General features: G+C 40.1%; 1 protein-coding gene across 1 annotated transcript in view; it reads left to right on the forward strand.

Annotated features, from left to right (window-relative positions):
* Positions 1 to 14,221, forward strand: part of LOC143138346 (carbonic anhydrase-related protein 10-like) — a 130,485-nt gene that overhangs the window by 61,725 nt on the left and 54,539 nt on the right. The window contains exon 5 of the mRNA XM_076298842.1: positions 12,357 to 12,452. Coding sequence (XP_076154957.1) covers positions 12,357 to 12,452 — 96 coding nt within the window. The remainder of the gene's footprint in view (positions 1 to 12,356; positions 12,453 to 14,221) is intronic.

Genomic DNA, 14,221 nt, shown 5'->3' on the forward strand with positions numbered 1-14,221 from the left:
CTTCAGGACCATGGCCAGAGACCTCGCCAAACATGCTTTTCTATTATGCTTTTATGTATTATGCTTTTATGTCTTTATGCAAATTCAGGAATGTGAACTAGTGAACTCATATTTAGCTGCAAAAAGGGCACAGACAACATCAAATGTTGAAAATGACAAATTTGACTATTTCATGGAAAATATATATTAATTTGGAATTTGATACCAGCAACATGTTTCAAAAAAAGTTGACGGAGGGTAAAAAAATGCTAGAAAAGTAGAAAAGGAGGAATGTTTCACAACTGATTAGGGTAATTGGCAACACAATTGGGTATGAAAAGGAGCATCCCAGAGAGGCAGGGTGTCTCACAAGTAAAGATGTAGGGGTATTCATCACTCTGTGTAAACCTGTGTGCACAAATGATGAAACAATGTCATTTTAATGCTTCTTAACACTTTGAATGTCGCGCTGTTTTCGGAAGCATTGCCAGCAATCAAGATCATTGATGTTTGTAGAGCCACAGCGTATTCTATGTTATAGCTATAGGACACATACGCTCGTTTGAAAGGTGAGACTTTAAGCACTCAGTGGGTACAAAACCGTTTATTTCTACATGCCTCTGTTCCTGAGACATCCCAAGCTAAACAGTGGCTAGTTTTCATCAAAATCCCTGTTTTTTTAGAAATGTAGATATAGTGTCTTTTATGAAATATGTGCTTTTTGAGCCTGTCACTCTTCTGACACTTACATTTATGGGTCAAAGGACTTGTGTAAGACAAATATTTTTTTTTTCTGTTCACAAAACCACCTTTCTAAAGCTGTCAGACTCCATAATTCCTCCTCCTCTTGGTCGTTAACGTCTGTGTCGCTATCACCGACATATTCGGCACTCTGGCAAGGATGTGCCCTCTTGCAAGCGCGACTCGGCCTACCACACACTTGGCCAGGCCCGTGGTGGAGACTCCCTCCTCAGCACGGTGGTCAGTCTCTCTTTCTAATGTTTTTGACCTGGCGTGTGGTCTCCCCTGATTGTGTGGTGATCCTGGTCTCCCCTGATTGTTGTGGTCAGAGTCATTTTGTCTTAGTACAAAGGTGGATCCAGCATTGTCTGGCGAAAACGCACCAGCTATCTTTTTCTTCAACTTTTCATTTTTCCCATTCAGCACCTGAGAAGTGTTGCCTGTAAAGTTTCCAGGAAGTGACCTAGCAAGACCTGGCGAGACTGCCACCTAGTGATAAACCCACGAAAATAAATGGCCTGGTTTTGACCTGACGTGCATGCGTCACTGATTCGACCCACCGATTCGACTGATTCACCGAAACTCTCATTCATGCATTTGTCACCTCCCGTCTGGACTACTGCAATGGGCTGCCCAACAAGGCCCTAGACAGATTGCAGTATGTTCAGAACTCAGCTGTCAGGGTGTTAACCCACACCAAGCCCTGGCAGCACATCACCCTCATCCTCAAGAAACTCCACTGGCTGCCAATCAAACAACGCATCAGCTACAAAATCCTCCTCCTCACCTACAAATCACTTCACTCACTGGCACCCAAGTACATCACTGACCTCCTCCACCCGCACACCCAGTCACGGTCCCTGCGCTCCACCAGCAAGGACTTACTCTCCACTCCCCGCACCAGACTCAAGACCTTTGGTGACAGGGCTTTCTGTGCAATTGCCCCTACCCTTTGGAACACCCTGCCCCCTCCTATCCGTTCCGCCACTTCTCTGACACAGTTCCAAAAGCACCTCAAAACACACCTCTTCTCTCTTGCCTACCCACCCTAAACCCCCACCCTGCCCCTACCCCCCTACTCCCACTCTTGTAAAGCGACCTTGGGTATCTTGAAAGGCGCTATATAAATTGAAGTAATTATTATTATTATTATTATTATTATTATTAAAAGCGGCAACCATCAAAAGCCAGTTATGATAAAATTTCCAGATCGTGCGTTTTCATGACTTTTCATGATCGTCATCTATTTCAGTTATGTTCATCATAGAGTTCCCAAAATCACACATAAGGTTGGTAAGAGTGTCTATTTTCGTAATAAAAAAAAAGCTAAAAACGCAATATTGTGTTTTTGGCACTCAAAGCATGGGATCAAAAAACGCAATATTGAAATAGGAAAACCTCTGATAACCATTGTCTATGTGCACAGTTTGATACTCAATTCAAAAACTGCAGCCAAAATAGCCAAAATTGTATTGAGATATGATACAGAAAATACCACCGTCTTATCTGGGCCTGAACTTGTTTAAAATGGACTAAGGTAACATGGAAAAGGGGTTAGATCAATCAAAATGTGCCATTCTTTTTGGAAATCATGGACTCATCTGGGCTAAAAAGGAGAGGACCTATCCAAGTATCCAACCTATCCAACTTGTTTTAGTACTCAGCTCCAAACCCAACATCTATGACGGTGTGAAGGAGCATTAGTGCTTACATCATGGGCATCTTGCACATTTGGCAAAGCACAATTCTGAATGATGGATACAGGTTTTGAGCAACATATACTGCCATCCAGGCAATGTCGTGTCGGGGAAAAACTTTGAATATTTCAGGAAAACAATGCCAAAATGAATTCAGCACACATTATATTTAACCTTATGCGTTATGTAAGGGATAACGGCCGCCGCTTATCACCCGGTTGCCACTGTAACGCAAAGGAAACACGCGGTTTCGTTTAAAAAGAAGCTCAATTTCAGCTTGTTGTACAACTTCCGATAGCATGGACAGTTAGCTTGTTTACAGTTGATTCCATTGTTGCGAAGCCTGCAACCGTAGTCCTACTATGGTTGTTATAGTTACGATTCATAAGCCTTGATATGGAACGGTGTCCTGTTATTCAGAATTAAAGGCCACCCCGCCAGCCAATCAGAAAAGAGAATTTCTTCTCTCCGGGTGATAAGGTTTGAATAATATTGTTTTATTTCCATTAGGCTGTTGATAAAAATGACATTATTGTTTATTATTGATATTCTCCTTAATGTAGTCTTACCATGTCATTGTTTTTATATTATTGATTGAATGGACATTATTGTTTATTATTGCTTTTTCCCCCTCATTTTCATTGCTTATTTTATTAGGCTATTGATTGAATTGACTGTTGTTTATTATTGCTATTCTCCTGACCAACATTCTAATCTGTTCCCTGTTAAATTTTAGATATGTTGTTTTGTATTTGTGTGTCACTTTGGACAAAGGCGTCTGCCAAATTCCATAACCATAACCATATTTTAATAGTATTTCTCCATAGAGGAAGAGTCCTGGTGCAAAAATGGCCTGCCGGCAGTCCAGATTTGTCAAATATAGTGCATAATGGAATGAAAAACACATTCTGTTTTTATTTGCATTTTCAAATCAAGTTTATTTATATAGCGCATTTCATACACAGAGGTCATTCAATGTGCTTTACATAAACACAAGCAAACAGTAATAACAAATAAAAGCATAGAAGGGCAATATAGTCAAAGAATAGTTCAAAAGGTAAAGATCATAATAAAAAGAAAACATAAAACGCACAAGGTAAAATCATTTAAAAATAAAAAATAATTAATAAGCAAATGTAATAAAACACAAGGTAGAATAATCTTCCACCTCCCCTTGAGTTAAACAATTGATTTTTACCTTTCTCCAGTTCATCCTTGTTGCTGGAAGTTAGGCTATGGGGACTATTTTCAGGTGCTGCATGATATCATTGTGCTGCTGCGCCCATGGTGTTCCTTGATTATTACACTGGAATGAGAGTATAGTTCTATGTCAAATCAGCCTAGAAAATCGCCACGTTTCAAATGGTGGAATATCCCTTTAAGAGCTGAACCGCATAGTACTGCCCTACAAAGCCATAGAGCAGTATCTGCAAAAATGCCAAACTGAGGAAAACAGCTTTTTGTGTTTTTCTTACACCAAGTTTAAGCATCAAATTATATTCAACAACAAGGGGTATAATTAGATAGATCAAAGTGAGGTGAATATTAAACATTTTGTTTTTAGGCAAAATTTGGTAGTTTTATAGGCTATACTGCGCTTTGCCTTTGCATTACTGCTTATACTTACATGGCCATACAATAACATTTTGCAGTAAGTGTAGCAAGTGATCATAATCACTCAGTTCTTATATTAATTGAAGAGGTACTTACTACATTTTTAGTGAAGATATGCTGCTTGATGCCTTAACAGTGGCACAACTCTGTCATTTATAAACATTTATGTAAAAATGGAACAAAGTCAATCGGGTATTCTTGTAGACTTTCATGTCAAGCAATATTGCATTGCTGCACACCAAAACCTAACCTTTGACACATTTGCACACTGCTGCTTATATTTGTCAAAGTAAATTAAATTTTACTTTTTGTAATATGATACTTTCACTGGCATTTAATATTGTGAGACTGTATCATGATAGACACCTAATGTGTGTGTGAGTGCGAATGGTAGTGTGCAGAAAGTCCAGGGCCTTTTTTTAGTCCCAGTCTGTCCCTGTGCACACACACACACACACACACTCACTCACTCACTCACTCACTCACTCACACACACACACACACACTCACACACAGCCTATTAGAGTAATGGCAAGTGAAATCAAGGCAATAAGCGCAGATATTGCACTCTGCCTTGGTTTCACTCTACTTTTCTATTATAATGAACTTATAGTGAAAGAACAAGGTGAGTGTTTTCAGTGTAACATCTTTACCAAGAACCTCACACAGAATACATTTACACAGGAAGATTTGCGGAAACAACACACACAATTCTACTTCCTGTAATTTCAAACTAGGGGTTTACACAAAAGTCCATCCATAGTACCGACTGTAAAATCTATACAAACTGCAAACTAAAAATGTAAATTTAGCTAAGAAATGTATTAGGTAGCCATATGAAATTTTAACAGATTGAAGAGCAGATCATGTACAAAATATTTTTTATTTTTTTGAAAAAGTGCTGATATTGCTCTAAGCCTTTGTAAGGCAGCGTAGCTAAAAGTTGCTTCACCATGTTTAGTTCTAACAGTAGGTTTTACTAACAGGTTTTTCACCTGGGACCTGAGAGGACAGGAAGGTGTGTACTGCTGAACCATGTCTGATAGGTATTTAGGTCCTGCTCCATTTACTGATTTATAAACAAGCAATAGTGCTTTAAAGTCAATTCTGTGACTTGCTGGAAGCCAGTGCAGTGACTTAAGAATTGAAGTAATGTGGTCAGTTCTTTTAGTTTTTGTTAGAATCCTAGCTGCTGCATTTTGTATCACCTGAAGCTGTTTAATAGTCTTTTTAGGAAGGCCTGTGAACAGTCCATTGCAGTAATCAACTCTGCTGGAGAAAAATGCATGACATCAGTTTGGCAATATTTTTGAGGTGGTAAAAAGCTGATTTAGTTATCGCTTTTATGTGGCTGTTGTTATTTAGATTACTGTCAATTAATATACCAAGATTTTTAACAGTATCCTTTGCCTTCAACCCTTTTGTGTCAATGAGAGTGGCAACCCTACTGTAAGTCTTTCCTCCTTTTTACCAAATATAATTACTTGAGTTTTTTTTCTTTGTTCAGCTGAAGAAAATGTTGAGACATCCAGGTGTTGATTTGTTCTATATACTGACACATAGATTCAAGGGGACCATAGTCATTTGGTGACGGAGCTAAGTAAATTTTTGTGTCATCTGCATAACTATTTAATAGATATGAAATCAAATTATTTCGGATGATTTGTCCGAGTGGGAGCATATAGAGATTGAATAATAGTGGCCCCAAGATCGACCCCTGGGGAACACCACAGGTCAAGGACGTTGGTGTTGAGGTACAGTTTCCGATGGCAACAAAGAAGCTCCTTTCTTGTAGATATGATTTTAGCCAGTTGATGACTATGCCTGTAAATCCAACCCAGTGTTCTAATCTGTGTAGTATAATATTGTGATATACAGTGATATACAAATGCTGCACTAAGGTCCAGTAGCACTAGGACTGATGTTTTACCTGAATCTGTGTTGAGGCGTATGTCATTAAGAAAACCGTCTATGGCGTCAGTTTTCTTAAGAAAACTGCGTAGCTTTAATGCTGATACAGCGATTTTGAGGCTGTTTTATTTAACTTTTATACAGAGTGTTGTGACCTTTGCAATTCAGTGTCGGGGGGGGTGGTCTTTCTGTTCAAAACAGGAATATGATAGACAGAATTACAAAACTAGGCAGGAAAATAACTGGATCAGAAGTGAAAAGTATCATGCAGATTTCTGACGAATACACCATTAATTTGGCTGTGAAGATACTAGATGATCCATCCCACCCCCTCTTCTCTGAGTACTCTCCTCTTTCCTCAGGACTCCGCTATAGAATGCCACATGCAAAAACAAACAGAGCTATTACATCTTTTGTGCCAAGGAGCATCCAGTTGTTAAATAGGTTGAATTCAGACAGGTTGATACCATCCTAAAGCATGTATAAGTGTCATTCTATGTGTTGTCTAGCTCTGTGTAACTTATGGCTCCCAAATGCAAGACAAATTCCCCCTTGGGGCAATAAAGGTTTCATTCATTCATTCAAAAACTTTAATGAGAGCTGTTTCAGTGCTGTGATTTGCCCGAAAACCAGACTGAAAGTAATCAAAATACCCATTTGATGTTAGGAAGGTGGTTAGTTGAAAGACTACTTTTTCAATAATTTTGCCAATAAAAGGTAGATTGGATATGGGCCTGTAATTGCTTAGCATAGAGGCATCCAGGTTATTCTTCTTGAGAAGTGGCTTTACAACAGCTGTTTTCAGTGACTTAGGAAAAGTGCCAGACAGCAGTGATACATTTACAATTTGAAGGACATCTGCCACTATAAGTTTAGAGAGGGGGACATGGCAGAGCTGAGGCACGTACAGGGGGAACTCAAAACCAAGCCGAAAGAGGCTAAGGAGGAATAAAGAAGGAAGGTGGAACAGAAGTTGCAGGACAACAACATGAAGAAGGTATGGGATGGAATGAAGACCATCACTGGCCTTAAAGGAAAATTCCGGTATTTAGCACTTTGAGTCCCTTTTCTGGTTTGTTTTGGATGAACTAGAGTGGTGGACACCGAAATTTTGACGATTGGTCCTGTCTCGACTTTTCTGACTCGTTTTGAATCGCCTTTGACTTCTCAGTGTGGCTGCAAACAGGCATACTGTAGGCTACACAAACTTGTCCTAAATCAACCCTTAACCTTCGTTTTCAAAACTGTGCAACTCACCGAGTGGTAAGTGGTGTTCGTTGATTATTAAAAGCAAATATATAGGCACAATGTATGATTTCCAACCGTCTTATTTGCTATTATGGAACTATTCACAACCGCTCAATATTTGAACCTGAAGCATAGACGGTGGCGCAGTATACCAACGTGCAATGAGTCTTCCAACAGAAATCAATGGGATTTTACAAAATGGCAAATAAAACACGACAGAAACTGTATTTCGCTACGCTACTTGTTTTGGAACATCAACGAACACCACTAACCACTGGCTACACTGGCTTCAGTCAACAGCCATCAGTCTCCAGCCACCCGACAACCCCCTAATGCGTCCTACATACTCGACGTTCCCGACCGGTAGCGCGTCAATGTGATGTCAAAATGACATAGATCTCTCTGGCGCGCCAGGATTTTGGCCGGTTAGCGCACGGTAGCCCCAGAGGTGAGAGTAAGTTGCAAGTCTTAACCTTCAAGTCTCAAGCAAGTCCAAGTAATTTTTTGTGTCAATCAAGCAAGTCAAGTCATAGCCAAATCATATAAATTCATGATGATTTACCCATGTTTTCATTTTAAAATAAGCTACACTAGGCTAGTTATGAACTGCTGGAGTTCCCGCTCCTGTGACGTCACATTGTCACGCTACAGGTCGGGAATGGCGAGTATGTAGAAGCCTTAAGACGCACAGACATCAGACGCAAGCCCGCTCTGCTACCAGTCTCCATTGAGGGGGTCAATGTGGAGGTGGTAAACACCTACAAGTATCTGGGTTTACACCTGGACAATAAACTGGACTGGTCATCCAATACTGAAGCACTCTACAAGAAAGGGCAGAGCAGGCTGTACTTCCTGAGCAGGCTGCGGTCCTTCAATGTCTGCAGAAAGCTCCTCAGGATGTTTTACCAGTCTGTTGTTGCCAGCGTCCTCTTCTGTGCTGTGGTATGCTGGGGATGAAGCACAAAGAAGGAGGATGCTGGGCGACTAGACAGGCTGGTAAGGAAAGCTGGCTCTGTAGTGGGAGCTGAACTGGAGTGCATCACTTCAATAACAGATAAAAGAACCCTGAACAAACTGATCAACATCTTGGACAATGACTGTCATCCACTCCACAGCACTATTACAAAGCAGAAGAGCTTGATCAGCTTGAGGCTTTGCTCACACAACTGACAGACTGAGGAAGTAATTTGTCCCCAGGGCCATTGAACTGTTCAATGCGTCACTAAAGGGAAGAGAAGAGATAGAATTCTCTGCATAGTCTGTCTGCCTCCCCACCTTTTTCCATGTTTGTGTACTGACTGTCCACTGGCTTACTGTTTTTACTGTTACACTGTTTACAGGCTAGATTGGCACATATGCACAACTCCTCCCTCCCTCCCACAGCCTGGATTGTGGCCTTACTTAATACTTGACCAATGGCTGTAACTCTATTACTTCAACCTATTCTTGCACTCCTATAGTTTTTTATATTACTTTGTCTACATTATTCTCTTATATGGCCATATTTATTTTATGCTGGTCTCTAGACTTTATTCTTGCACTGTTGCACTGTTGGACTTAGTTATTTGCACCATCACCATGACACTCACTCTCATAGAGCACCTTACCATGCATACAGAATCACAGGCTCAGTCCCTGCCCTGCCCTGCCCGCCTCATGCTTATTCATCCTAAAGCACACTATGTGGATATTTCATTTAGTGTATTTAGTATTTTTAGTATTTCTTGTCTTCTACTGTCTTTATTGTTTTTCTTTAAGTGTTTTTATATTTATATACGTATATTACTTTTTCTGCTGTAAGTGCATGTTAGGTGTACATGCAGGTGTACAATATAGAAGTCTATTAAGCACATTTCAGTGTCCACTAGTTAACTAGTGAACATGCTGAGCATTACTAGTTAACTAGTAAGATATGAAACATATGAACTAGTTAATTAGAGATAATTTGGGCCTTACTAGTTAACTAGTGAGCATTTTGGCTGTCACTAGTTAACTAGTTCACACAGAAATGGCTCACTAGTTAACTAGTGGACAGAAATGGCTTGCATGTACATGACAATTATGCCTGATATCAAGATATCTGAATAAATGCTCAATCGGCTTGCCATAGAGACCTTGAATTTCCCCTTGGGGATCAATAAAGTATCTATCTATCTATCTATCTATCTCCTCATGCTCATTACATCCATTTGTTTGCTGAGATTCCAGGGAGTTTGACGCCAGTGATTGACTTAAGTAGTAAGTATTTATTTAAGTATTGAAATGACTGAGTCATTTCAGCAGCACCCATCTTATCTTGTCCGGTGGACATGGCTGAGCATTGTTGAGCAGGTTGTTTATGTTTCTTCAAGGTCTGCATTTCAGTGGAGGCTAGTGGGTGGTTACCAGAGGGCCCCACAGCAGGGGGGGTTGGGCATATCTCTGTTTCAGCTTGCGCAGAGTGTTTTGGTTTAGCTGAGTTGTTGATGTCATCAGCTTGTGCCGTCTGTATGGCTACTGAGCGCTTATCAGAGGCTCGGCTCGAGGTTGGCAGAATAAATGTTGGGTGCAGGTCAGCTCTGTGCTATCTGGTCTGAAATATTCCCTGTGATTCCAGAAAAGGTTACAATTGTCAATAACATTCATCACAACTGAAAAGCCTGTTTTTGCGAGCCAGGTGATTTTGACACCAGTTCTGCCAGTTTTTTTTTTTGTGTCAGACACTGAAGCATTTCGGAAACAACATACAATCATCCTTACCTCATTTAAAAGTCTCACAGCAGAGTCACCTAGAACGAGGGTTGTGGGATGAACAGGTGCCGAGTGCTGCTTCTTGTCTGTGCCCATCTTTCTAATGTGGTTTGATCGCTGCCTGCTTTGCGTCTGTTCCCTGGGAAATTCCTCTCTTATGTCCTTGAGACATTCAAATCTGTTCCATAGTTTTAGGGACTGTGGGTTTCCCTTAGGACCACAAGCCCTGTAACAGTTTGCTGATCTGTCTGTATTTCTAATACGAGGCCTGGAGTTAACTGGTGTTGAGGTAATTACAGTTCTTGTGTTACGTTTTTTGGTCTGACATCTTGCCTGTGCCAAGGCTCTGTACTCACATTTCCCTTTGTGAGGTCGATGCATTCATCTGCTCTATTAGCAGTGATATTAGACTGCTGGGTTACATTCTCGGTATTTCCAGTGGTTGCTGTACTCACTTCATGAGATGTCTCTCGTAGTTCACCCGTCTTTAATGGAAGGGCATGCATCTTTGATTCCAAAGTAGAACTCGTCTGTTCTAGCTCAGTACATTTTCGGCATGATCTCCTGGATCTCTGGCCGGAGGAGTACATTTTGTTTTAATCCAACTTCAAGGTGACTTGTTGTTCAGTTTTTGCTCATTGACTTGGCTGGCTCATAAAAGTAAAGTAAAAAACTAACCACTAAAGTGTCAGATTTAAATGTACTGGTTTCACTGTCTTTGCTAATCTAGCTTGTAAATGAAATAAAAGAATGAAAAAGAGTGGAAATTGCTACAAGGATAGGTGACGCAGGAGCAGTGTGAAATGCGTCCTACTCGCTTGAGTAGGAGGATTTTACACAACGTCCCAACTTTTTCTGTTTTGGGGTTGTACAATTGTTTGTTTGTTTACTTACACTGCCACTTGTCAGACTGACTGAACATTTCAGAATGTTGGAAAGGCTACAACCGCCGGTTTAGCTACCCTAAATCTGATTGCCTGGCTGGCATCAAGAAAAACACAGATAACATTTCATCTAGTAACTAACTGCTAAAATGCAATAATGATATTTCTGACAGAATATGTGATTTCACATCATGTTTTCTATAACTACATATTGAGAGGAGTAGAATAGCTATCATCTATTTCAAGTCATGCCATCTTAGAAAATGTTCAGACAAGCATGTCTCATGTGTCCTTCACACAGAGCTTAGCAAGCTAAATTAGTTCACTACAAACTGCCTAGAAATGTGGAGCCCATGCATTTTTAGCTTTGGTATGCTATACTGACTTGCCAACATAATGCTTACCTAGCATGCAAATTGGTACTAGAAATCAAACTTGCTAACAGGTTATATACTAACTGGTTTTTAAATATAAATTGCCTCTTAACAGACTCAAAATGTTGTTAAAAGGTCTGTGCAATATGTCCTTATATGACAAAATGATGCATTTTCTACTCATTAGCTGTGAAGAAATTGTCTAAATTCAAAGTTTGTACTGTATCTGCACACTACTCTGTTTGCCTTTTCCTACAACTGAATTCCCACGATACTTCAGTGCAAGCTGGCTTTCAGTAACGTGCAAGCTTAGGGATAATTTGGACCGTTTCCATGTAGTTACCAGCTGTTTTATCTTGTCAGTTATCCCCAGATAGGGTTTCAATTGTAGTCAGGCGTTGTTGAAAGCTGTCCATGGTCTCTTTTAGGGCATTCACAGAAGTGTGCAATGGTCCAAGAGATTCCTGAATGAGTGTAGAAATGTCTTCTTTTAAGCTAGCGCGTTATTTGGACAGTTCTTCCAACAGTTGTGTCATAGTTATTCCATCATCTTTGGAAGTGTGGTCGCTAGCAGGAGAAGCCATGGCTGTTAGCTTGTTTTGTGTAGTCACCAAAGAAGCCTGTTTTTGTCTGGAAGAAGCCATTAGTTGTGCGGCCATATAACGCAGTAAAATACGTATATAACTTCAGTCCTGAGATCCTGATATTAAATTTGATAAAGTAACATGCAAGATAGGTCAGAGCGCCTCACACGTGCTGCCTACTCCAACATGACCAGAACTGGAAGTCCCTATGTCCACCATTTTAATTATTTTTTATAAATAATTTTTTACATTTTGTTTTTCAAGTAATTTCAGTAGAACTGTAATTGGGTATTGTTATTTGATTTATCTTTACTCAATCAAAACAAAACAGCAATTTGATTGATATTACCTGAAATACATAATTAAATAGCATGAGATGTATGGAGATATAGCGTTTTGGACCCAAACTTTTCATTCATTGTTGTTGTTGTTGTTTTTACTCTTTTGCAATTAAACAAATATTTCTGTGCTGTAGTGGAAATCTGAATCAGTATCTGTGGTGTTGTGTGCCATGTCGTCTCATATTCACAGGAAATAAGAACATTTGTCTTTAAATTTAATACATGCATTTTTTCTGCATTTGTCTATTTTTAGGTTCAACTTATACACTACAACCACGAACTCTACACAAACTACACAGAGGCTGCTAAAAGTCCAAATGGTTTGGTAGTTGTGTCGATATTTATGAAGGTCAGTATGGCAATAACAAGTTGCACAAACCATTGGCTGTTTAACTCACCAAAGTCACCCCAAAACAATTAATTGAATGCATTTATGTAAAGAATATCCCTTGCATGTATTTACAACATTTTTAAATGTTTAATATATATACAGTATGTGTGTGTGTGTGTGTGTGTGTGTATGTATGTATGTGTGTATGTGTATGTGTATGTGTATGTGTGTGTGTGTATGTGTATGTGTGTGTGTGTGTGTGTGTGTGTGTGTGTGTGTGTGTCTAAAAGGAAGATCATAATTATTTATGTAATAGTTCTGGTGTCAGAAAGGCTACTGACGGCAACAGAAAGCCCTGCACTTGCGCATACCAATGACATGCAAGTTGTTCACTTTTCGCGGGTAATTCAGCAAGTGGAAGGCTATTGGAAGGCTATTAAGCTTAGCAAGATTCAAGATTCAAGAATTTATTTGTCCCATGCATAATTTGTGGAAAAAAAGCAGTGAAATGGGGATTGCGACTGCAACTCGCAGCTGTGCAAAGTTTAATAATAATAGAAAAGTAAGATAGAAAACAGAAGGGGGGTGGGGAATAAATAAAATAAAATGTAAAAAGTTTATGAAGAGGGGGGAATTATGCATTCATTGTTCGTATGGCTTGGGGGGAAAAACTTCTTCTTAGTCTTTCTGTTCTGGCCTTTTGAGATCGAAGCCGCTTTCCAGAGGGCAACCATTGAAAGATGTTATGGCCACGGTGATGACAGTCCTTTAAAATCCTTTTTGCCCTTGACAGGCAGCGCCTAGTATAGATGTCCTGAAGTCCAGGAAGTGCAGTGTTGGTGATTTTCTCTGCACACCTGATAACTGTATGCAAGGCCTTCTTATCCTGAGTGTTGCTATCTCCGTACCAGGTTGTTATATTATTACTTTATATTATTATTACCAGAAATAACAGACTCTTGCTGAGAATTTTTTTTTCTGCAGCTCTTTGGATATTTAGAATTTGTTCAGCTTTCTAAGATGGTACAAACGCTGTCTTCCTTTTTCACTTGGTTGGAGATGTGTGATGTCCATGAAAGGTCCTCAGAGATGACTACTCCAAGATATTTAAAGTGGCTCACTGTCTCCACCAGGGCGCCATGGATGTTCAGTGGTGTGTGATGTAGCCTCTGCTTGTCCCTTCTAAAGTCAACCACCAATTCCTTGATTTTGGCAATGTCTAGTACAAGGCTGCTGTCATTGCACCATGATGTCAGCATCTTAATTTCATTAAGGTAGGCTGTCTCATCGTTGTTGGAGATGAGTCCAATCACTACTGTGTCATCCGCAAATTTGACAATGGAGTTGGAGTTGTAAATGGCTGATCAATCATGGGTGTATAGGGAATAAAGCAGGGGACTTAAAACACATCCTTGGGGGGCACCAATGTTGAGGGTGACTGTATTTGACATACAGCTCCCAATCTTCACCGCCTGTGGCCTGTCCGTCAAAAAGCTGAGAACCCAGGAGCAGAGAGATGTATTAAGTCCTAGATGTTTGAGCTTGGAGACTAAAATGTTTGGCACAATGGTGTTGAAGGCTGAGCTATAGTCAATGAACAGCAGGCATGCGTAATTCCCCTTCTCTTTGTCCAGGTGGGAGAGAGTGGTGTGGAGAACATGGGATATGGCATCATCAGTACTCCTATTGTGTCGATAGGCAAACAGGAATAATGGTGGATCCTTTTAGGCACCTAGGAACTACAGATTGGGCTAGAGACAGATTGAAGATTGTTGTTAACACTGGTG

Source organism: Alosa pseudoharengus, unplaced genomic scaffold (assembly GCF_046254945.1).
Source record: "Alosa pseudoharengus isolate Yale_2024_CS ecotype anadromous, Long Island Sound unplaced genomic scaffold, YU_APseudo_1.1 YU_APseudo_1.1_scf_21, whole genome shotgun sequence".
In the NCBI taxonomy this organism is placed as follows: Eukaryota; Metazoa; Chordata; class Actinopteri; order Clupeiformes; family Clupeidae; genus Alosa; species Alosa pseudoharengus.